This window comes from Eretmochelys imbricata, chromosome 3, assembly GCF_965152235.1.
Source record: "Eretmochelys imbricata isolate rEreImb1 chromosome 3, rEreImb1.hap1, whole genome shotgun sequence".
NCBI lineage: Eukaryota > Metazoa > Chordata > Testudines > Cheloniidae > Eretmochelys > Eretmochelys imbricata.
This window is the reverse complement of record NC_135574.1, coordinates 110520305-110546657: the sequence shown is the minus strand read 5'-3', so window position 1 is coordinate 110546657 and position 26353 is coordinate 110520305. Positions and strand designations below refer to the sequence as shown.

Below are 26353 nucleotides of genomic sequence, written 5' to 3'. Positions count from 1 at the left end.
TTTTACTCTGTCTGTTGACTTGACACTCTTTCTTAAATATTGGGGTAGTCCACAAGCTTTAATTTTGGAAAACAGTCATCTGTCATCTCTAGGCACGTACAAACCTTACCATTTGCTTCTACTTTCTTTTTATGCTTTTACAACTTGATAGCTACAGATGGGCCTAAACTGGAACTTTGATCCTAAACACCCTAGTACTTTTGGAGGAGGTTGGAATCTGGAGCTTAATCACAATCCAAATTATTCCACTTGGCTCAGTCTATTGCATACAGACACTTAAATTTTGTTCCAAACTGATTTTAAAAAAATTGTCTCATGTCTGAGACTTGCTGTGTGAGATTTAAAAGAAAAAGTGGCAGTTTAGTGTCTGAATGGGTGTGCAGCTACACTATGGAAACTTCAGAATTTGAAGTAAGTGGCACTTAATAAAAAATGAAATTTTCACTTCTAAATAAGAGTCCATAAACTGGTGATCTACAGCTATGGTAGTGTATTTAAGCTTTCAGTTCCATCTTCTACATTATTAGTCTAACTGCACAGCCAAAATGAGTGCATTTACCTGAGTAGTTATGAATTATTTAAAAGCTTTTTGTGATGCCTAGCTCTCCTTTTTCTACATACCAAATTATTCAGGTATAGATTTGATTATGAATTAACTTTGAAAACGTATGTAGAAAAAATAGAGGGATTTTGTACACTTGACGCACAAACTTTATAGTTAAACTTTAACTGTTTCAGAGGTTACCAGCCGACTCTCCTTCAGTACTCCTGAAGAGGTTAAAAGTGTGTGTGAGGGTATTATTCATAATTTAATGTAACTAATTTTTTCAGTATCACTATAATTTGGCTTTTAACTACTGCTGATTTTATTTTTGGCTACAGAGTCCATTGTTTGAATGTTGGAGTGGAAAAGCGGAGAAAACAATTTTGGGCTTTCTAAATAGTGCAAATGAAGGTGTAAATAGAGGGGAAGATGTAAATATATAAGGGGAAGAACAGGACAATATACAGCAACTCAGAGTAAAAGATTATCTTTTTTAAAATGTGATTATTTTGCATAGGTAATTTAGTCTGCTTTAAAGGTACATGACTTGGTTTTCAGCAATGATGAGCACCAGCAGTTGTCACTGACATCACTGGGAGCTGCAGATGCATAGCAGTTCTGAAAAATCAGACCTTGTGTCATTGTATGTTTAGTAGGCATAACATTTTCCCGTTTAGATGGGTGAGTGAAACCTCTTTAGTTTTTTCTCACTATCATCAGTCATAATGATAATGAACAGATGAGGAGATTTCATATCTGGACTGGTAAATTTGCATGACAGTTTTACAAAGCTATCTAATTTGTTCATTGGGCTGTATAACTTAGACTGGAATACCCAAGGAATACCCAAATGTGTATCATATATATATATATATATATATATATATATAGTGAAACCTATTTTAAACCACCAAAACAAATCAGTTACTTAATGGAGGAGGTGTTCTAATAAAGATGGGTCAGAATTGTACCCAATATGCTTAGGGATGCTTGTACAATGTCTTTAAGACAGAAGATTGCCTAATGGAGGTTAGCTTTTGTATAAACATAGCTTTTTATCAACTTTACCCTGCCTATTTCTGCCAACTGACCTGAGCAATTTGGACAATGCAAACTAGCACAAACAAAGATAAAAATTCTCGATATCCAAGCAGACTGAAAACACGTTACAATATCAGAAAGGTTCATATTTTAAACTTTCAGAAACCAAACAGCTTTCTGCTGTCACTTCCTTCCTAGTGTGTCAACAGACCATTGCATTAAATATGATATTATACAAGAAAACATTATTTTAAAGGAGTTTGAATGTTTAGCCTATTGAGGATATCTTTTGGCTGGTCTAACAGTGCTTTTATAATAGAAATTAAAGCTGGTTTAAAAAATGGAGGTTGTGGGGCAAAATTCCCACAATATTCTGTCTTCAGTGGAACATCGTTTTACTAATTTTTTTTCTAAATTACTCTAGTAGAAATGCAGGTGCAACTTAAAGTACAGTGACATAAACAGCAGTGTTATTTAATGACCCTAAACCAGATTATCTTCCTGTAATTCATGGGCAAAAGAACTTGCTTTATTTCTCTCAGAATTATTAAAGACATTTGGCAACTTTAAAAGCAATTTTAAAATCAGTTCAGAATGAACTGTGATCAGTTGCCAAATTAATTATCTGAAATGCTGAGTAACTCAATTTTGTTTTTCAATTAACTTTTGTTATGCTTTTTTATGCTTTATAGTCTCAGGATAAGACCACTGGAGGAGTTAATCCAGAACCTTGTCCAATTTGTGCCCGCCAACTGGGAAAACAGGTAAAACATCCAGGCATTGATTCACCCTTTTACAGATCTAGACTAAGAATTCTCAGCATTTTTAGAGTAGATTTCAGCTATCTGAGTTTAACTGAACAGTATGTTTAAACTGGGAAATTAATACTTTTCCAACATATCTTCTTGATCAGATGGGCTAATATTTATATGTACTGTACCTTTTTTGTTCCTGTATTAGGTGAGAAGTAGACTAAGCATGTGGTAAAAAAATTTATGTGGGAGAGTCTCTTTTCAAATAGAATCAACTTGTTTTGGAAGTCAAAATTGTGGTGTTAGAGAAGAATAAGAGAGCAGAATTTTGATTCCAATACAATTTTGTGACATTTTAAATTTTTTTTATTTTGCCTTTCATCTCAGTTTTACTTGGCTGAATATCGTATCTCTCAACATTTCTAATATAGCAAAACATTATATATTTAAGAGATACACCAGGACAAATCATACAGCTGAATGGATATTTTTTTAAAAAAATTGTGTGTACAAATCCAGAATTACCAAATTTTGTCCGTATCTGAACTGTAGTAACTTAAATTTAGTTACACTGGTTAATTCACTGGAATTTCAGCACTGAAGCATGCCTTTCACAGAATAATAAAAACCAATAGATGTTGGCATGTGTCCCCTCACTACTGAGGTGCATTGGTAGAGATGTATGGGGAGCTTGTCCATTGCTGACTATATTATACATAATTCTCTAGCTGTTTCCTTCAGTCTCTCTTTTTTATCAAATAAAATAAATGTAATAAACACTGCTGTCTGGCAGGTCAGGGATTCTTCTTGGAAGCTCACATGCTAATCATGAAGTAGATTGGCTTCCTTAATATACTGTGTACTTAGTCACATACTGTTCTGTATCTGCTGTTGTTGAGTATATATTTTATTTTTTTCTTCTGAGGATCGAAAACTTTAAATAAATGGATACTGGATAAATGGTTTTTTCCTTTGCTCTTTCCTCCCCATTAGTCTTTAGATTAGTGAAGGTTTCCTTTTTTCTACGCCCTTCCCAACTGGGAAGTTCTATCTTCTCTGGGTTATGCCCGGATCCCCCAGGTTTAAGAGGTGCCATTCATTTCGTGAGGCCATCCCTGTGAGTGACAGTCACTCACAGTGTACACACGGCTTGGGTAGGGGGTATGTATCACAAAAGTGCACCTGCTGCCTCAAATTGAAAGCTTGGTGCAGAACGGACCGTGATCTCAGACTAAAACTTTTATTAATGGACAGCTCACTGTGACCCGTCTCAGACCCTGCTCCTGATACGTCTTCTCCGAGGTGGTCACCATTGGCATGGTCATCAGCCAACCCCCACTCACCGCACGCCACTAAGAGAAAATCTATGCTTTCCTGTCCGGATGAAAAGAAGTGGGCCCGGAGGTCCTCCACCAGGGAGCCACTTTAAAGAAAGGCATCCCCTGCAAGATCAGTAGCCTTGGCGAGACTTAGCTCCTATGACCACCTGGTCACCTCTTTTACCAACTCTACCGCAAAATCCAAGGACCCTAAATGGGCAGGACCGCATACAGGAACGCTGTCGCTCAGAACCGAGGAGGACAGTTCAACGATTTGAAAATCGGCAGCGATCGCCTCAACTAAAATGACTTTGAGTGCATTGGCACCAGCCAAGTCCTTGGCACCTAGCAAGCCCTCGGCACTGACTCAATCCTTGGCACCACCTACTGACCTCTGCAGAGAATTCACTCCACCCTTGGCACTGGCAAATGCCCTCAATCTCCACACAACCACCAGTACCGATGATGCTCCTACCAGTACCACAGAAGTTTAAATACCCAAGAGACTTGATTATCTCTGACACCTCAGAGTCGCTGCTCCTACATACCACATTCCCCATGGCTCATACCTCTTCCCCAGAGACACAACACTGCTCTCGTTCACCACCAAGGATTGCACCACCCTTCTCTAGTGAGGAGGAATAGGAGGAGTATTCCATTGCACTTCACCCCTCTTCATCATATCAAGGGCAGTCACACAGAGAATTATCTTTTTGTCCTTGATACCCAGAGACAAGAAGTGAATCAGGTTTCTGGTACAGACTCCCATACGTGCAACCACATATGCCACTTCCCCCACATTAGCTCTATTTGAACGCTTGGGCTATGAATAGGGCACATGTTCCCAAACCATGGACCAGGGAGAGGGGCACATACACTCTGTCCTCATCAGTCTCTAGATTGCCTGATTCTCAACCAGAATTACTAGAGGAGCAGGAGGAAGAAACGGAGGAATTGGTTACACCACCAGCCCACTTCTCATCCTCCCCTGATCAGGCCATCATGACACCACCTCCAACATCGGCAGATGACTGTAAACAGTTCCAAGAACTGTTCTGTAGGATTGTGGATTCCCTCCAGATTCTCCTGGAAGAAGTCAGAGAGTAAAAGCACAAGTTGCTTGACATCTTACACACCTCCATACTGGCAAAGATTGCACTCCTGATCAATGAGGGCTTATTGGACCCTGCCAAGGTGAACTGGCAGACCCCAGCATCAATACCATCCACATGCAAGCGAGTGGACATGGAATTTCTTTTCCCACCTTATTCCAAATTCCCTCGTTGTAAATGCAGTGCAAGAGAAGGGGTGACAACACCATTCTAGGAAGACCCCTTACAACAGGGACCGGAAGAGGCTAGGCCTCTGCGGTCGCAAAGCATACGCCTCAGCAATGCTCCAATTCTGTGTTGCTAATTATGAGGTCCTTTTAACCAAATAGAATCACATTAACTATTCCGAATTTTAGGAATTCAGCCAACATCTCCCAGAGGACAAAGAAGAGCAGTTCCAGGCACTTGTGAAGAAAGGACAACTTCTGGTCCGTACGACATTGCAAGCCTTTCTGGATGCTGTGGATGCGGCAGCCCATTCTGTTGCAACATCGGTGGTGATGTGATGACCCTCACGGCTTCACCACTCAGGGTTCCCCAGAGAGTTGCAGGCCGCTGTGGAAAATCTGCCTTTGAAGGGTCTAAACTCTTCACTGAGCACACAGATAAGTCCCTACATTCTTTAAAAGATTCTAGAGCAACAATGCATTCACTTGACATATATACACCAGTGCCGAAGAGAAGACGGGGTAGATATCAACCTAAATCTTGACCTCAACATTTCATCCCTTGGTGGCAGTATGACGCACAACCATCTTATATAACCTATGAGTTTGGTGACCGCTTGATCCCCTTCTACCCATCATGGTGACAAATCACCTTGGACAGTTGGGTTCTAGAAATAGTCAACAAAGGGTACTCCATCCATTCCTCTCTTTCCCACCCACTCCCCATCCCACTTCACGGAACCTTCTCAAACACCATCTACTAGTAGAGACCTCCTGTGACTGGGAGCCATAGAGCTGATCCCATTCTAACGCAGAGGGAAAGGTTTTTATTCCCAATGTTTTCTGATCCAAAAAAGAATTCGGCAGGTGGAGACCTATCCTAGACTTAAAGAACCTCAACAAGTTCATCAAACTACAACACTTCAAGATGGTCGCGCTATCAGCACTGGAACAAGGGGACTGGTTCTTGGTCCACAACCTCCAAGACAGGTACTTCCATATCACCATACAACCTTCCCACAGGCAATTCCTCCTGGGGTCTGACTGTTATCAATACAAGGTACTTCCCTTTGGCCTTTCTACAGCACCTAGGGTATTTTCCAAGGGCCTTTTGGTAGTGGCAGCACATTTATGCAAACAAGGAATTGTAATAATCCTATACCTAGATAATTACTGTCTCAAAGCTCCATCCAGAGTCAACACATTTGAAGCCAAAAGAAAAACACTGGACCTTTTCTTGAACCTTGGCCTCCAGGCAGAGGTGAAAGTAAGCCAGTATGGTATGGCATACTGGTAAGAGCGAGTACAGAGCCGACCATACTGGCAGGGCCGCTGATGGGGAGAGCCAAAAGGGGCAGCTCCCCCGGGGCCTGGCAATTTAAAAGGGCCCGGAGCTCCTGGCAGTGGCCAGAGCCCCTGGCCCTTTAAATTGCCGCCAGAGCCCTGGGGCTCCCAGCCACTAGCGCCACTACTGTTACCATGGGTCTCTGGCAGTGATTTAAATGGCCCGGGGCTCCCAACCACTGCTACTGCTACTGTGCCAGCAGCTGGAGCCCTGGGCCCTTTAAATTGCTGCTGGAGCCATGGGGCTCGTGGCTGCTACTGCTACCCCGGGGCTCTGGCAGTGATTTAAAGAGCCCGGGGCTTCGGCCCTTTAAATCATGGCCGGAGCCCTAGGGTAGTGCTAGCGGCAGCCGTGAGCCCTGGGCCCTTTAAATTGCTGCTAGGGCCCCGGGTGGCGCAGGCCAGGCAGTGCTGAATGGCTGGCTGGGGGAGTTTGGCCCCATCCCCGCCCCTTCTGAGGGCCTAGAGCTGCCCTCCCACCTGGCTCAGGACCCTAGTTATCCTTTGTACCATTAAGTCCCTTAAGTTACTTTCACCCCTGCCTCCAGGTAAACATACAAAAATCAGTACTGATGCCACTACAGCATCTGGAATTTTTTGGGGCCCAGCTGGACGCTATGCAGGCAAGAGCCTTCCTCACAGTTCAGAGATTTTCCGCAATAATCAGTCTCAGCTCCACCATGAGAACCAGGCAACAGGTCTCTGCCAGGACTCGTCTACAGCTGCTTGGTCATATGGCAGCGGCCATGTTCATGGTGAAACACACAAGATTACGCATCCACTGTCTTCAAGGGGATGACGACAAACAGTATATGTACCTCACAGACAAAGTCTAAACAAACTCCTATCAATACCAGTCAAGATCAAGGACTCATTAGACTGGTGGAAAGAACCCCGAAATGTCTGCATGGGGGTCCCCTTTCTCCAGCCAACACTGTCCTTGATACTGATAACCGGCACCTCCATACTCAGTTGCGGAGCACATCTACAGACCCACATGGTGCAGGGCTGGTGGTCCCTCTCAGAATCCTCATTGCACATTAACCTCCTAGAATTACATGCAGTCCACAACACATGCCGACACTTTCTACCATTAATCAGACAAAGGACCATGAGAGTAATGAGGAACAACATAACCTGCATGTTTTATATCAACAGACGGGGGAGCAAGGTCACCATCCCTGTGCTCGGAAGCACTAAAATTGTGGAACTGATGTATTCAATGTGGCATCGACATCTCTGCTGCATACCTACCGGGACACCAGAACATTCGCTGAGCAGAAGATTCTCACAAGACCACAAGTGGGAATAAGATACAAGAACCCTGCAGCACGTATTCAACTGCTGGGGATTCCCGAACATAGATCTCTTCACCACACCTGAAAACGCCAAATGTCCATAATTCTGCTCAAGAGTGGGTCTGGGTCACCGACTACTGGAAGACACCTTTCTGATTATATGGGATGCACCCCTCCCTGCTCTATGCCTTTCCTCTACTGTTCAAAGTACACCACGAGATACAGGTGGAACGAGCCAGAGTCATTCTAGCATGGCTACAACAGATATGGTATCCTTACCTCGTGTGCATGATGGTCTCTCTGCCAATCACCCTGCTGTTGACTCCACACTTCTTCTTGCAGGATGCAGTCCAAATCCTCCATCTGAATCTAGAATTTCTCCATTTGAAGGCATGGCTCCTTCATGGTTTCAGGATCTGGAGATAACTTGTTAGGAAGAGGTAAAGGACATTCTTTTAAATAGCTACATGCTACAACTCACTACATTTACCTGCATAAATGGAAAAGATTCTGGACTTGCTGCAACACCACACATGTCCCAGCAATGAACACTCCTTTCCCACTCATTCTAGACTACATTCTAGAACTTAAAAGATCAGGATTGTCCACAAGCTCTGGTAGCGTACATCTGGCCATCATTACAGCATTCTACCCCAAGATAGAAGGTCATTCCATATTTACCCACCCACTAACAAAAAGACTCCTTAAGGGCCTTCAAAATCTTTACCCTCAAATACAAGACCCCACCCCACTGTTGGGATCCCAGTCTTGGTTTGCACTCTGACCAGCCCTCCATTTGAGTCCATGGCAACTTGCTCCTCCATACACCTATCCATGAAAACAGCATTTCTTGTCGCTATCACATCCGCCCGACAGGTTGGAAAAATAGGTGCTCTCATGGTGTACTTTCTGTACACAGACTTTTACAAAGAGACAGTTATGCTATGACCGCACCCAAAATTCTTTACCTAATGTACCGTTCTCTTTCCATCTAAACCAACCTATCCACCATCGTTCCTTCCCATGCCGTCCAGCATGAAGCCACACTACGCACCTTGGATGTCAGATGAGCATTAGGCTTTTATCTTGACAGGACTAAATCATTCAGGCAATTGCCAGGCTTATTCTTCTCTATTGCTGAAAGATCAAAGGGATCAGCCGTATCCAAACAACATCTATCAAAAAGGAGTTTATACACCTTTTGCTATCAATGACACAAGCTTCGACCACAACCGGGAACTCGGACGCATTCCACTCGCTCACTGTCCACCTTGATAGCCTTTCTAAACATGTTGATTATTGACACTTGTAAGGTGGCCACCTGGGCATACACAGACGCCTTTAGTCAACACTAAAGGGCTCCGGCAGCGGGGCTTGGGGTGTGCTTTGAAGGCCCCGAAAGCCCTGGCCACTGCGGGGAGCCGGTCTGGTCTGGCACGGCGTACTGGCTCTTGCCGGTACGCCGGACCGGCTTACTTTCACGTTTGCTGCACAGGGTGATTAACCTCCTCTTCAGAAACAAACAATACAATACAATTTGTACAATAAATATTAATAATCTAGATTCTTTTTCAGAACTAGAAAAGCCAGAATTTGGGAGTGAATTTACTGAAAAATGTTTTATTTTGGCAGCTAGCTTGTGGGATTTGTCATCCTATGACTTTAAGTGCAGGTACAGCATGGGTAATGGTAGCTTTCCCTACACTGGCCTGCCAATATGCTTCAGCCCTGATTTGGAGGGACCACCTCTATAAGAGATAGTAGTTCAGTCCACCTTTGCTGAGACAGCCACCCAAGAAGACAATCTGTGGTATGGACATCTGTCTGCTACGAACTGAGACCATTGACTCATTTCACTTAAACCATGAAAGAGCCTGTGCATAATAGTCTGTCATACTATCAGTCTACTACTAATGGATTTTAACCAGTGACCTTAGATTGAAAGCTTCATGCCCCCTTTTCAATCCTCTGAATTATCCAATCCCTCAGAAATGTTTCGTCTATATAAAGTTTTAAAGCTGCATTTCTATGAGTGTTGTCTTTGGACCACTAGTGGTCCAAAGACGAGCTGGCTGGTCATATGGTGTTGACTCCTCCTTGTTTCCATCTGCTAAAAAACCCTATTTATTACAAAATACTACTCTTTTGTAAGGAACTCTTGTAGTTGCCATAGGGATGTCATATGATACCAATTGATAGGGGAGGTGATCAGCACAATCATAAATGGAAGGGAAGGTGTCCACAACAGAATTCTTCATTATCTTAAAGTCCACACTCTAAAAAAGGTTGAGAACTCCAGTTCACAATTTTCTTTCTTTATAAATAAAGGAGTGCTGTTACATGGAACTTAGTAATGATATACATAAAATTAAAACATTATTTCATGAATTTTGGAGTAAGGATGCATCCGATGAAGTGAGCTGTCGCTCACGAAAGCTTATGCTCTAATAAATTTGTTAGTCTCTAAGGTGCCACAAGAACTCCTTTTCTTTTTGGAGTAAGGATTGTGACTTTTGCTCTTAACAGGATTTATAAAAACAAAGCGTTTACAAAATTGAAGGCCAATACAAATAATCTACAGATTTACAAACAGTTATTATTTAACAAATATTGTTTCTGTGATGTTTGCAACTGGTTCTAGTGCAAAATCCAAAAATAAAAAATTGGCTAGGCAATTATTTTGGAAAAAAAAGTAAAACTGACTTGTCAAATTTTACTTTTTATACTGAGAGATATGCAAATAGTAAACGCATAAATAGTACAGTTGGTTGGAAATTTTCACAAAATTATCCCTTTCTGTTGGAAAACTTCAGAATTCAAAATTTTTCAACCAACTCTAATAAATACAAATATTTTTCTAGAATTCCTTCTGTTTTAATAATCTAAAGTGTTTTTTTCATAAAGGTAAGGAAATGTTTTAAAAATATAATTTAACCAAATTATATATCTGAGTTTTTTCTGTGTGTATATATAAAGAGAAGAAAGTGGTTTTATATTGTATTGTTGTTCCTCTTATATTTCCCTATCTAGTGGGCAGTGCTGACATGTGGACATTGCTTCTGCAATGAGTGCATAGCTATTATTATAGAGCAGTACAGTGTTGGCACCCGCAGAAGTTCGATTAAATGTGCCATCTGCAGGCAGACAACTTCTCATAAAGAAATATCCTACGTCTTCACTGCAGAGACTGCAAACCAGGAGGACGATATTCCTGTGAAGGTAATTTGCCATATGTAGCATATCTTGGCCAATCTTTTCAGAGATGCACACTTAGTAGGCAACAGAGCATGTGCATGCTTGATTTTGGCATGCAAACCTAAACTATATGTTCATGAGCTGGGTTTGTCCATAAGCATGTATGTTTTTTTTCCCATTCCAGCTGGGTGTGACTTACATGCACCTTTTTGATAATATGGTCCTCCCTTCTATTCCCTTCTCAAAAATTTAGACAACTAGAAGCTAACTATCAAGTAAACATTTTTAATTTTTCCTAAACACAAAATCCATGTTAGTTACCTTTTTTAGCTTTAAGTACAGACATGCCGCATGTGATGGCATCAAAGATCAGATGTTTCGGAAGGATGTTTTTAAATGTCTGATTGAAGTCTGTTAGAGATGAGTTACAAAACTATAATTTTTTTAAATTGGATAAATATTTGTCTTTCATGTGAAAATAAAATCTGAAGGCCAGAACCTAAATGGAAACAGCCTTTATTGCGCTTTAATGAGGATTTTCATAACATCTCATCTCCTATAAAAACAGACTCATGAACATATAAAGGGCTGTGGACAACCTACTTGGAAGATGGTTGAATGATTGGCTTTTTGTAGTTACCTTCTGTATCTCTTGTAATTTTTTATTTGTGGGGGAAGGAAGGGCAGGGAATTCTGCAGCCTTTACTCAGATGAGTTCCACTTTCTTAGGAAAAATTTGTTGCCTCATTATTTTTAATCAATTTGTAACCAAACAGCTAAATCTTGATTTACCAGCGATCTGAATTTTGTTCCTGAATCTGGTTTCCGCACCTCTCATTGGTACAGATTTAGGTTTATGGACTTTATGGATAGCCATGAAAGATTAGCTGCTGTTCAGACTATAGTGGTTTTAAAGGATAAGAAGGTATGTTTTTTCCTTTATCTTTTTTAAAACATTGCTGAATGAAGATTAACATATACAACATTAACTGTAGAACACTGAAGGCAGTCAATGCTGTTGAGGAAACTGCTCCCAGTAGTAGGCATTATGACTGCTAGTAAGCATTTGCAGGGTCAGTCTTATTATGTGGTTCAGCTGTTTATTTCATTCTCGAGTGGATTCATGTAAAACTCTCCTTTCAATTCCTTCCTAACATTATTTTGAGGAGTTCCAGCATGTGGCTGCTTTCTTTCTCAGTGGTGAAAAGATGGAGTCTGCAGCTCCATCCGTCCGCCATCTACTTTGCTTGTTGATTAGTCAGTGGGTTTGATTCAAGGTTACTGAGGGTACAAAGCTCACAGCCTCAGATTTTTAAAGCTAGTAGGTGTTGCTGTGCTCAAAATTACATCACCTAAGACTTACTTTCAAAAGGGATTTAGGCACTTAGGAGCCAAAACCCTATTAATTATTTGTATTGCAGTAGTGCCTAAAAGCCCTAATCATAGATCCACATCCCGTTGTGATAGGCACAAACACACAACAAAAATACAGTCGCTGCCCTGAAGAGCTTACCATCAAAGTAATTGCTGAGCCGTGTGACCTGTTAAGGCAGTTGAAACTGGCTGGTTCTTTATCCCAAGAGTCCAGGGTTCCTTTCTGTACCACTTTTTCCTTGAGATTGTCCATCTGAGTCCTTGTGCAGCTGTGTTGAAGGCTTTTGGAGAAATCTCCCTATTAAGGTGTGTTCCTGCTTTGCCATTTTTGTCTCTTCCTGATGAGTTTGTTTGGAGAGGGCTTATTTTTTTGTATTTTAAGTAATGTTTTGGGATCCCTAGGCTGCTGGGCCAGAAGTATATTCATTTTTGTTTTACAATGGTAGTTTTTATAAAATTCTCGTTGAAAAAGAAAACAAAACTGATGACTTATGGTGGTTGAAAAAACATGGATGAGGAGCCTGGATTTAAAGTGGTAGAGACTCTGGTCATTTGGTAATGTTTTCACTGAGGAGATTAAGGGTATTTCTATCCTGGAGCTAGCGGTGTAATTTTCAGCTCAAGTACTCATACATGCAATGGCTTTGATTGAGTTAGCACACTAAAGATATCATGGTAACTGTAGTGGTACAGGCAGCAGGATGAGCTAGCTACCCCCAGTACAATCCTGTCAGAGACCCTGGATACGGATTCGGGCAGCTGCCCCATCACACCACCATGACTACACTGCTATTTCACACTACCTTGATAAAAGCTAGCATGTGATTGTCTACCTGAGCTGGAAATTAACCTTCAGTGTGGCATACCCTAAGCCAAATAGTGAATATAGGGATGGAAGTAATTGGCATGACTTGGCACCAGGGGGAGTAAGTAGATTGTTCTTTGGGAGTGTTCGTTGTTTTGGTTTTCTGTTTGTAGAGTTTTTTTCACAATATTTTTCCATATTTACAGTATTTACCCAGGAGTTTTGGAAGGAGAGGGTAAATGTCATTCCATCTTGAACAGTGTAAGGGAATATCCTGGGAGGTCTCATTCGTAGATTCATATATTTTAGGCCAAGAAGGGACCATTAAGGTCATCCAGTCTGATGTCCCACATAATGCAGGCCATAGAATTTCACTGAAGGATTCCTTCATCAAGCCCATAACCTTTGGTTCAGCTAAAATATGAAACACTTCATGTACTTGAATGTCATCCTTGCATTGAGCCGTGCTAATATCTTCTTTGTATCATTCCAATTTCAGTACATGTGTTGCAAAAGCAAGCAAGATTTTTTTTTTAAAATGCAGTTGTTCCCCCTCTATTCCTTTATTAAAAGAATGGTCATTTTTTTTTGTATTGCATAATGGTCCTGTAGAGCGTCATGATAAATGTTGGTAGCTCACCAATCTGTATGTGAAAATTTGGGATCAGTCCTGTATTTACACTTGTGTCTGTGATTGTCCTATTTCTCATTACTTTCTCTAGTGAGTGTCTTTCTTCTATTTTGTCAACACAGCATTATCCACACAGTGGTAATGCTGCACTCAATTGCATGTGGCACTCTCTATACAAAAGTCATCAGGGGGATCCTAGCAAGTTTTTCACTCTGTGGAAAGTTCTAGCTATTCTTAGTCTGCCATCTGATCAAGGGATATGCTCACACTAGGGATTTTTTAACACGGGTTAATTGATAGTCAGTTAACCTGTTTATATATGCTAGTCTGGACATTCCACAACAGAATACAGATGTTTGTGGATTACTCTGGTCAGACTAGCATGTACAAACATTAAAGCTAACACAAGTTAAATGGCTATCATTTAACTCTAGTTAAACTCTAATGTAAACAAATGCAAGATGTGTTGCTGGGCAATAGGATAACAAATGGCCAGCGTGGAAGCCAAGAATACATAGTATCTATGGTACATCTCCTGTAAACATTATGGTGGGAAATGCTGACTTATTTTTGGCACTAAGAATCAACTTCATTTGGTATTTATTTTTACTTAAAATGTGAACCCAGGTTTCTTTCATGTGGTGGTGGAGGGCCGGAGGGGTTGTGGTTTACACATGTATTTTTTTTTCAAGTTGATGATGTACCTTTAACTTGATTGTTTAGAGCAGAATGATTTAAAAAAAAAACTGGGGCAGCAAAGGGACTGGGATATTTTGTACTGTATCCATAGTTTCAACTCTCTTGCTGCTCCGTTCACTCCTTTTAGGTGTCACGGATGTGCCACACACTCAAATCAGCAGGAGAATGAGTTTGCAAAAACTAACAAAAAACATAGAGTAAATAGGAGCTGTGGAAAGAGTGGAACCAAAGAGATGAGTGAAGCAATGAAGCAGCAAAATATGCTTTTTTTAGGTGTAAAAATTACCAAATTTCAAGGTATTTGGTGGTGGTAATTTTACAAAATCTCTGTGGTACTGTTCATTGAAGGTTTTTATCTTCCTTTGTACTGCTGCTGATCAGTCAAGAATCTGGAAAATATGGTCCCTGTCCTGAAGACTATATAAGGCCTTGAAACTGCAGACATTTACACAAGTGAGTTACTCACTGCCTGATTGGTAAAAGGACTCTAATTTTGTACATCATGACAAATTATGTTAACAAAGAGAGGTATGAGGATGGAATGCAGGAGGACCGATGCAGTAATAAAATCACATGGTTACTCAAGCTGGGTACATAAACACTTTGACCTTTCAATTGAATTAATATATTTTCTTTGGGCAGTTTTCCTGTTGCAAAGATTGAATTTGGTAGATTTGCTTTTAATTCATTTGTCAGTGTTTGATGTTGTGTGTGAAGAGAGAGCTTCCTAATTATAAGGCTCTCTGTAGTGTAAATGTGTGATTTCTGAAAGTGAAATGGTATGAAGCAGTTCTGTAGCATATCTGCATAAACACTGTACAAAAGGGGAAAATGGTCAACTTACCCACTGTTATTTGTGTTAGTTATTTCCACAGTGCAACTAACTGTGGTGCTGTTGACTAAGCAAAATTGGTCTACACTCATGAGAAATTCTATGTTTTTAAGTATTTCTTGTACAAGTAGTAGTTCTGAATGGCAGAGTGATGATGATCTTTTTCTGCTTGTGAATGGATGATGGCAAGAATTATCATCTTTTGGACTTGGGGCTGTAGCTTTATTAACCCTCTAACTGAAAATATCTCTTAAAAGCAGCCTGTCCCTGGAAGCAGTGAAAAGAGGAGAAAACTGTCATAAACCACCTCCCTTTTTTGATTCTCTAGTCCAGAGTGTAACATTTCCTTGACCAACCATGTTTGCCTCATACCAAAGCCTGATTCAGGCCAAAGTATTGTGCTGATGAGGCAACTGCTAACTGTTGAGGCAACACTTTGCATAATTACCTGGACCTCCAGGCAAATCCAGCCCTTTCTAGGAAGATTCACTGATACACAGTTCGCAGAAAAGGGGCATCACTCCAACTCCCAACCTCTGTAGGGTCATACCAGTTGTGCTCTCCTATTTATTTTATCCCCTCTCCACCAGCTTCCCAGGGGAATGTAACTCATGCATCCAAGACAAGGTACCACCCAAAGCTGCAGTCCTATGATTCATAGGCAAACTAATTGTACCAAGACACCATAAGTGTCCATACAGTCACTTCCAAGTCCAGAGATGCCCGCAGCATCCTACCCTAATCCCTAGGGCAGCCAATAACTTGAGCAACAAGTTACAGATTCTGCAAGCAGCTAATAAAATCCAGAAGACAAAGGAGAGAGAGAAATTGCGGCTTGCAGCAATGTGGAGACCAGAGCAGAAAGAAGCCTAATTCTACTTGGGGAACCACCCCATCCTCCTGCAACTCCGTCCCAACACTTGTAAGAAATTCTGAGAATTAACCAATCTCAGATCCCCTAACCAAGGATGGGTACCATTGACTGGCTGTTGCTAGGGAGCTGCCAACGGTATCATCCAGACCCCCAGCCTCCAACCCCTTTTTAGATATACATTTTTTGAACAGTCTAGTCACACTTCTGGAAACAGGATTCTAGATGGCTGCCAGGTACGTATCAACAGCAAAGGTGTTGGCACCAAAAGTTGTTCACTCCTGTACCCAGGACATAGCACTGAAATCATTATAGAAAATAGTAGCAAAGAAGCTGGCACTGAATACGGAAACCCTTGACAGGTTGAGCATTCACATTGCTACTTGTGACATATGAATGCTTGAGCTGCCCAGTGCTTGCTCCAGGCACTCACTTAGACTGGAATCACTTCCCCACCAATACTACAAGCAGCAAAACTGCACTAAATTTGACCTGTCAGTATAGCACAGCCAACCATGTGCAAATCAGCATTCAGAAAACAGGTACAGACAGAAATAAAACCATATTTGCCCAGCTGAAACAACTACAGCGTGCACTTGTATAGACACATAACCACTTTTAAGCAATAAAATACCTTTAAAAAACACTGCAACACAATATTCATTATTAAGGAAATACATTTTCTGATTGCCAGGCAAACAGAGCCCGTATGCAAACAAGTAAATGGCATAGAGAACAAAGTGAAGAATGAGCAAGAAGTAGAACATAGTTGTGTACTCTTCTGTATTGAGAACATTGTAATTTGTATACATAAGATCATGCATTAAAGTACAGTGAAATGGTCTTGAATGAATGGAAGGTAGACAGACTAGGTAGACAGGATTTGCATTACAGTACGCACTTAGTATGAGTCTCCCCTCGTGCCCTAAGGATAAATTAAAGTTAATTTATGTACTTTTTCCTAGATTGTTCTTAGTTTGCATAGCTGAAGGTAAAAATAGTTTGTTAGTATTCAACTTTACAGTTACAAGTCTCACTGTGACAAATTTAAAATATCCATTAGGTCAATAAAGGTGTAACTTATATATTTGTAATACACATGGTAAAATAATATACTTTGTTTTTGATCTAAGAATCTAAGTGTTTTACAAATATTACTATTTAATATATTTCATCCCTGTGATTTACAGATGTGATGAAATCAAGTAGGGCTGAAATAGTTAAAGGAGCAAATTTTAATAACCTACAATAGAGGGTAAAAATGTTACATCTGTATTAGGGCTGTTGATTAATTGCAGTTAACTCATGTAATTAACTCAGAAAAATTAATCTAGATTAATCACATTTTTAATTGCATTGTTAAACAATAGAATACCAATTGACATTTATTACATATTTTTGGACGTTTTTCTACATTTTCAAATATATTAATTTCAATTACAACACAATACAAAGTGTACACTGCTCACTTTAGATTATTATTTTTATTACAAATATTTGCACTGTAAAAAACCAAAGAAACAGTATTTTTCAGTTCACCTCATGTAAGTACTGTAGTTCAATCTCTTTATCATGAAAGTGCTACTTACAAATTTTTTTGGTTACATAACTGCACTCAAAAACAAAACAATGTAAAACTTTAGAGCCTACAAGTCCATTCGGTCCTACTTCTTGTTCAGCCAATTGCTAAGACAGTCGGAGAACACTTCAGTCTCTCTGATCACTCGATTACAGACCTAAAAGTCGCAATATTACAACAAAAAACCTTCAAAAACAGACCCCGAGAGACTGCTGAATTCAAATTAATTTGCAAACTAGACACCATTAAATTAGGCTTGAATAAAGACTGGGAGTGGATGTGTCATTACACAAAGTAAAACTATTTCCCCATATTTGTTTTCCCCCCTACTGTTCCTCACATGTTCTTGTCAACTGCTGGAAATGGCCCACCTTGATTATCACGACAAAAGTTTTTTTTTTCTTTTTCCTCCTGCTGGTAATAGCTCACCTTACCTGATTGCTCTCGTTACAGTGTGTATGGTAACACCCATTGTTTCATGTTCTCTGTGTATATAAAATCTCCCTATGTATTTTCCACTGCATGCATCCGATGAGGTGAGCTATAGCTCACAAAAGCTTATGCTCAAATAAATTTGTTAGTCTCTAAGGTGCCACAAGTACTCCTTTTCTTCTTAAGACAGACAAGTTTGTTTACATTTACAGGAGATAATGCTGCCCACTTCTTATTTACAATGTCACCTGAAAGTCAGAACAGGTATTTGCATGTGACTTTTGTCACCGGCATTGCAAGGTATTCATGTGCCAGATATGCTAAACATTCATATGCTCCTTCATGCTTCAGCCACCATTCCAGAGGATATGCTTCCGTACTGATGACGCTCATTAAAAAAAATAATACATTAATTAAATGTGTGACTGAACTCCTTCGGGAAGAATTGTAGGTCTCTGCTTCTGTTTTATCTGCATTCTGCCATATATTTCAAGTTATAGTAGTCTCAGATGATGACTCAGCATATGTTTATTTTAAGAACACTTTCACTGCAGATTTGACAAAACGCAAAGAAGGTACCAATGTGAGATTTCTAAAGATAGCCATAGCACTCAACTCAAGGTTTAAAAGTCTGAAGTGCCTTCCAAAATGAAGGATGAGGTGTGGAGCATGCTTTCAGAAGTCTTAAATGAGCAACACTCTGATGCAGAAACTACAGAACCCAAACCACCAAAAAAGAAAATCAACCTTCTGCTGGTGGCATCTGACTCAGATGATGAAAACAAACATGTATCGGTCTGCATTGTGTCGAATTGTTATTGAGCAGAACCCATCATCAGCATGGGGACACGTCCTCTGGAATGGTGATTGAAGCACAAAGGGACATATGAATCTTTAGCACATCTATCATGTAAATATCTTGTGATGCTGACTACAACAGTGCCATGAGAACACCTGTTCTCACGTTCAGATGACATTGTGAACAAGAAGTGGGCAGCATTATCTCCTGCAAGTGTAAAGAAACTTACCTGAGCGATTGGCTGAACAAGAAATAGGACCGAATGGACTTGTAGGCTCTGAAGTTTTACATTGTTTTATTTTTGAGTGCAGTTATATTTTTGTACATAATTCTACATTTGTAAGTTCAACTTTCATGATAAAGAGATTGCACTACAGTACTTGTATGAGGTGAATTGAAAAATACTATTCCTTTTGTTTTTACAGTGCAAGTATTTATAATAAAAAATAAATATAAAGTGAGCACTGTACAGTTTGTATTCTGTGTTGTAATTGAAATCAATATATTTGAAAATGTAGAAAACATCCAAAAATATTGTTAATAAATGGTATTCTATTAACAGTGTGATTAATCATGATTAATGTTTTTAATTGCGTGATTAATCGCAATTACTTTTTCTAATTGCTTGACAGCTCTAATATGTAAATATTTTAAGTGCCCTCCTTCATTTTCTTCTGTGCACATAACCATATTTCGACTTTTGGCAATGATAAGTGGAGCTGTGGTCATGTAATTGTAGTTCTGTAATTTCAATAAAAATGCCATGAGAAAATACTCGTTTCATTGCAGTCATGGGACTTGGTATTTTGCCATGATCCTGGCTTGAGGTGTTGCTAACTGATTTCTATTTGCTAATTCTTTTTAAAGTGCCTGGGTATTATTATAATAGTTTTGAGACACTACAAATTATTATTTTTTATGGAGCAAAAAGCATTAAATATTAGTGCCGCAACTGAGTGGGGGATGCAACAGAAGCAGGATTCGTGAATATAAAATCTTACTGGGGACCTAAATTTGCCGAGAGGTAGTATAAGAGAGAGGATGTTAAATCTGGATTTTGAAGATCCTTCATAGGTGGTGTTGCTGAAAACTCTTATGGTATGCGGGAGGAGTCATCACTTTTTGGGAGGGAGGGTGATCACAGCCTGAAATATTTTCATAGGGGGTCCCCCCCCACAAAAAAAAAAGATTGAGAAACCCTGTCATAGACAGTTGTGGATCACTGATTGTGCAATAGACTCCCATCTATTTTAGTGAAACTTAACTTTGTGATGACTGAAATTAGTTTATATGCCTCCTGTACAGTATACAAGAAGTTGTTGTCTGACATTTCCAATATAAAGAGAAAATGCTGCATTATCTCCAGACTGAAGTCTATGGAAAATATTCTGATTTGCTGACCTTTTTATTTATTAATAAATAATTCTAGTTCTTGTCAGAAGTTTCCTTATCTTTCTACAGAAAATGTCAAAGACTGTTAATTCCTTTGTTCTGAAGAAGGGGAAAGATGCACTTAGTTGCAAGTCTTGGCACCTACTTTCTCTCATTAATTGTGATGGTCACATTTTAGATAATGTTGTTAAAAATTGTAATTTCTGAATTTAAAAAAAAAGAGAAAAAAGAAGTAAATCAGAGATTGTAATTTTGCTGCTATCCAGGCTTCATTTTGTCATTTGATACTGAGAATGCTCTCAGCTACATTGAACTCTCTCTCTATGAGATGTCAAATTGTATTTTACCTATAGAGAGTGATTTATTAATCAGACTTTTATAGTGTTTACTGGGGCCAAAATCTGTTCCGTCTTCCATACCTTCTCATGAGAGGGGACCTGAGCAAGAATGTCCCCTGTATATTTTCCTCTTGGCTCTGGTGATGGAATCTTTTGGAGTGGCCTACAGAGCAAAATTGTATTTAGGACATTGGAATCAAAGGGGGGTGGAATACCACCATAATTCTTCCTCCACCTGACTTCAGTAGACTGCTATTCTCGTGCTCAGATGCTTTGGTGGATGTGGTCTTAATAAAGTATACACATGTAAGTTCTTATGAAGTTCACTCAGAGACCTTATACCAGTGGAGGATCAAACACAGAAGAAATTCACTGTGTTCTGCCCCTAGTTCTTGGTTTTCAGATGGAGTTTCATGTGTTGGGTTTGATGCTTGTAACATGCCTACCTGACAGACATCTCTCCCTATGCCATACTTCTGCAATTATAATCATCAGAGCACCCAAGCTGGAGATCTCTCCTTTAAATGAAGGGAGAACTTGCTGGCAGGGTGCTCTCCATAATAGCCCTGAACTTCAGATTTTTGTCCCCTCCACTTCATCCAAAATAGCCTGAGTCTTTTGACATTACAACATTTGGGAAAGCCTATCTGTTAGCATTAAATGAGAGCTGGGATTTGTGAGTACTGTTTACCTCAAATTTTTAATTGCTCAGTTAAGTTTTCAGCTGGTCTTCTGTTGTGATTGTTCTTTAAATGTCTGTTAAAAGCAACAAGGAGCTTTGGATAAGATGCTACATAAATCTTGTTACATAAATCAAAATAAATAAAACAAATAATAGCTAGAACCTTATGTTAAATAACCTTTTTAAAGAATTATTTATTTCAGGGGTGACAGCATACTCATTGCTGTACAAGACACAAACAAAAACAGAGAGAGAATCTCACTCCCACTCTAGCCAGCCAAGTGTCATATAACGCCTAAAAGCCCTGAATTTGGCCAGGGGAGAATTCACCCCATGTAGGAACTAAGCAAGACTGTCATAGGCTATCCTTCAAGGACCCCCTTGCAAGCCCTCCGAGGCATAGTGGATATGCTGGGGGAGGGCGAGTTGTGTCAGGTACTGGATTTCAGCACAAAGTATTGTGGAGGTTATGGGCAGCACTGCCATCCAGAGGGCTGTCCAAATTACAGCAGGGATCGCTGTAACTCCCAGAACAGTACGTTACTGGGAGGGCACAAAGGCAGCTTAAAGCCATTTTAGCCTACCTTCCCCTCCCCCTCCCATGCTGCAAGTTCTGAATTTCACCTATAGTTTCTGCCCCGAGAAGAGTACGGTCTGAGAGCAAACTATGGTAAGTACTTCCAACGTTCCTGGTATAATTTTGTAAGACCCATCCAAAAAAATGGGTACCTGGGTAAGAGAGATTTGCTGATCCCTTTTGAGATCTATAAGACAGAGACCGCACTATATTTAAGAGATGCTAATAGAAAGATCAGTATATAATGTGCATGTGTGATTTTGTTTCCTTCAGTTTTGCTGCATCCTATTGTATGTTGTTTTTCTTTCCCCTTTTCAAAGGGAAGTCACTCCACCAAAGTGGAAGCTGTGGTTCGGACTCTGAAGAAAATCCAGTTTAAAGATCCAGGGGCTAAATCTTTGGTTTTCTCAACGGTATTGATCAACCTTATTTTCTACCTTAAAAGTTACTTTGTGTTCTACAAATTCTTAGATTCCAATAACTGTTTCCAAAGTTCAGTTTAGCTACTAAACTATGTAAGTAGTTTTCAATATCCACTTGATTCTTTGAGCATTGTGAAGGATTCTTCATGTCATTGGGACATTGTTGATAGTACTCATGGTTAATAGATGGAAAGTATTGTATAATAATAACAGCTAGCTCTTATATAGCACTTCTCTTCAGTTGATCTCAAAGCACTTTACAAGGGAGATCAGTAACTTATCCCCCATTTTACAGATGTTCAAAGGGCAAACACTGAAAATTCATGTGCAGACGTATTATCAGTTCTACATGTATTTTAACTAGATAGAAAAGACACTGTCAAAGTATTTTTCATAAATTTTAAAACTACATTTCATTGTTGCAAATCTCTTCTGCTCAAACTTATCTTTATTTCTTTACACTAATTTTCTCTCCTCTGGATTCTGTTTGCCCACTTTGAATGCTGGACTGTTTGCTACTTTGTATCTTTAATATTAAGACAATTTTTAAAATATATTGTTCTTGGAGAAAAAATAACACCCCCAAAAAATTGTTTAATGTTAATTTAAGGCATATCATAAGAGGTTCCTTTTATAACTGGGTTATTTATTGGTAAGGTTAAGATATTACAGACATGTCATATTTTCATGTTCTAGTGTTGTCAGTGCTATTTGTAATACTGACTTGCTTTTATATTGTGTTTTTTCTAGTGGCAAGATGTTTTGGACATAATTTCAAAAGCTCTATATGATAACAACATGGTGTTTGCTCAGATTAATGGAATTAGTAAATTTCAGGTACAGAAAGCTGATTTTGCTGCAAGTCATTTTTTGCGGGAGGGATTGGTGGGGGAATAATTAGCAGAAATTCATTTGACCCTTTCGCCTTGCATATCCTTTCAGAAAATGGAATGAGAATAATAGAACTGATCAAGGCAGAGCATTTGATCTCTGAGCTAATGAACTCTAAAATAATAATTAAAAAACACTATCAAAACCACAAAAATAAGGCATATACTATTTGTTTTTAATAAAGTTTATGTGAATGAAGGGGATGAGATAGATTGGCCACGGTGTTGTGGGGGATGCTTGTGCTGCTGCTGCTCATTTGTCCTTTGGATAAAAGAAGATTTCTGTGTTCAGGGCTGTCAGTTACTAAATTCTCTTTAAAAAGACAAACAAAAAACACCTGATTGTGACATTCTTCTCAGGGAGCCCAGAAGTGTAAGCCAGTGTGTTACCCCTCTGCCTCTGCAAAAGAGAGCTTTGCTGGGGCTTAAATAGTATTTCGTATTTCACCTCCTTGTCAAACCAGTCTGTCCGCCTCTCCAGCAAACTCTTTGAGACTCTGCCAATCTAAACCTTGCCTTGCAGGTAACATTCAGTGAACCCAGAGATGTGTCTCTGTAGGGTCCAGTCCCTCTCACTAGATACTCACAGAAATTACTCAGTCCACTGTCTCCAAAGAAACAGTGCACGCACGCACACACACACCCCCACCAGCCTGGTAGCCCAGCTGAAGGCATACTTTTTACCTTGGTACACAACACTGAGATGGTTTATAGTACAACTCAGAGTATGTTTATTAAGCACATAGATTTAAGTGGTACTCGGCCAGAGAAAAAGAGACAGGTATGGTTATAAACAAAACAATACACTTTCTGGTGACTAAAACTAACTTTAGCAAGTTACAATCTTTGCTTAAGCAGATTTCTCACATCAAGCCTCCAGCATCTCCAGCCCTTTGGGCAGGAGGATCCGCTGTTCACAGAATTAGCAGGTGCTGATCACTTTGTCCCCTAACTGATGGATAACTAAGGGATTTTCTCCCCTTCTTATAGTCTAGTAAACCTTTGAAATGTGTTTCTTTTGAAGTGTACACCCCAGACAGAGGTAATTTCCGACTGATGTGCAGATGCCAAGCTGTCTTCATCCTCTTTCTGTTGGTTTACTTATTTTATTTACTTAGATACAAATATATTTTCACTGTCTCTAGTTTATTAAGCTTGACCCCGGCAGACTGGCAAATCTACATTCCTTTCTCTGGGACAAACCTATTTATCTACTCTACTGAGATTACTTAGTCTACCTTCCCCTCCCCCCGACCATGTTTTAGGAACATATTCCCAGTATACATACCTAACTCTTTACACACTAAATGTACATAGATCACTTAGTAATATTAATGACCAGAAAGTCACCAGCTTTCCTAACAGACCTTACTCAATGCACTTTTGTAGTACAATAATATTGAATACAATTAGTTGATTCAATTTCTTATTCTTTACCTTGGGGTGTCTGGATCCTGATTGTCGTTCCTACCCTACAGTCCTTATTCAGGAACAACTCCCACTGAAATGCTAACATGGTGTTTATCTTCTAGGAGAACCTCTCGGCATTTAAATATGATCCCAAGATCAATATTTTGTTGCTACCCCTTCATACTGGTTCCAATGGATTAAACATAATCGAGGCAACTCATGTTCTGCTAGTGGAACCCATTTTGAATCCTGCACATGAACTTCAGGCCATTGGCAGAGTGCATCGTATTGGACAAACAAAGTAAGAATTAAAATAAACGTTGCTTAAAATTGCTGTTCTGTTGCCTTGTCAGTCTAAAATAATACTATGCTCGTATGTGGCAAACTCCTTCTGAGAATCTTTAAGCTGAAGTATGATAGGTATCCCCACTTTACAGATGGATAAACTGAGAAACAAAATGGTTATGGATTAAATCTTCAAATAGAACCTAAATACTTAAGTGACTTAAGCTCTCGCGTTCCATTTTCAAAAGTGACTTAAGCACTAAGTCCCATTGAAAGTTATTGGGACTTAAGTGGCTAAGTGTCTTAGGAACCTATGAAAACTTTGCCCTGCGTGACTTACCTAAGACCAGATAGTCAGATCCAGGACTAGAATCTATTGTCTTGACTCCATATCTCAAGCTCTAGCCACTATCATTACAAACTCTCTTTGATTTTGTAGTGGCAGCTTAGGTTAATGATATTTTTCTATTTTATCTGAATGGCAGATAATTCAGAAGAGATCAATATCTTACTAGCTTTTTAACTGCTTTGGTCTCAAGAACCACTTGCCATACATGTGGAAAAAAAGAAGCATAGCAATATTTTTTTCCTTGTAGGTTTCTCTTCTATTCAGTTTTGCTGTTGTGTTTTAACGCAAACTTCTTAAAGATTCTCTTTTTTTCTAATTAGTGATCTTAATCATTTAACTGTATATTTACACTAATAAAAACAAGCCACTCTGCCAGGGTGTGGCCCTTCTGCATGTTTTTGTGGGAAATGGGTGGGTTGGGCTGGAAAACATAAAAGGCACAATTCTCCCCTTTATTTAGATAGCCACAATTGAGCCTAACTCAGTAAAAAGTGGGTGAAGCACATTTAAGATTTGGGAGAGATTACCACTGACTCAGTTGTAAGCTTCATCTTCCCTGGGAGCTGTGAAAGCACGCTCTCAAACAGTGCAGGGCCTGGATTCTACAGGTCCAAAGGAAGTGAACCAAGAGTCAGAGGTAGATGAATGGAAATGAGGCGCAGTCATTCCCAGCAAAATGCTCCCGAGGGTGCTGTTGGATTTCTGAGTGGAAATCAGCTTTGGAAATGCTGCTGTGAGCTACCCTTCCATACCTGCTTACCCCACATTTTGGGGAGGGAGATAAAGTATATGTTTGGGGGTAGGTCTGGCTCCTGAGGAAGCTAGGTGGTCAGGCTAAGTGGTAGGTGTATTTCAGGAGTGGGTCATATCTGGGAATAGAAATTGTATGGCGGGCCATAAATACTCACAAAATTGGGGTGTGGGAGGGGGTGAGGGCTCCAGGGTGGGGCCAGAAATGAGGAGTTCAGGGTGCAGGAGGAGGCTCTGGCTGGGGGTGCAGGCTCTGGGATGGGGCTGGGGATGAGGAGTTTGAGGTGTAGAAGGGTGCTCTGGGCTGGGACTGAGAGGCTTGGAGGGTGGGAGTGGGATCAAGGCTGGGGCAGAGAGTTGGGGTGCAGGGGAGTGGCTCACGGATGCAGGCTCTGGGCGGGGCTTACCTCAAGTGGCTTCCGGAAGCAGCAGCATGTCCCTTTTCCGGCTCTTATGCAGAGGTG

The 26353-nt window shown here is 40.0% G+C and overlaps 1 protein-coding gene and 1 non-coding gene across 5 annotated transcripts in view; one reads left to right on the top strand and one right to left on the bottom strand.

Moving 5' to 3' along the window:
• SHPRH (SNF2 histone linker PHD RING helicase) overlaps nucleotides 1-26353 on the top strand; it is a 140199-nt gene that overhangs the window by 101803 nt on the left and 12043 nt on the right. For all 4 annotated transcript variants that reach the window (XM_077813173.1, XM_077813171.1, XM_077813172.1 and 1 more), the window contains 5 exons: nucleotides 2278-2349; nucleotides 10608-10796; nucleotides 22104-22196; nucleotides 22956-23042; nucleotides 24628-24806. In XM_077813173.1, coding sequence (XP_077669299.1) covers nucleotides 2278-2349; nucleotides 10608-10796; nucleotides 22104-22196; nucleotides 22956-23042; nucleotides 24628-24806 — 620 coding nt within the window. The remainder of the gene's footprint in view (nucleotides 1-2277; nucleotides 2350-10607; nucleotides 10797-22103; nucleotides 22197-22955; nucleotides 23043-24627; nucleotides 24807-26353) is intronic.
• LOC144263334 (U6 spliceosomal RNA) lies at nucleotides 13367-13470 on the bottom strand. The gene has a single exon (XR_013345799.1). It is a non-coding gene; the product is annotated as a U6 spliceosomal RNA (small nuclear RNA).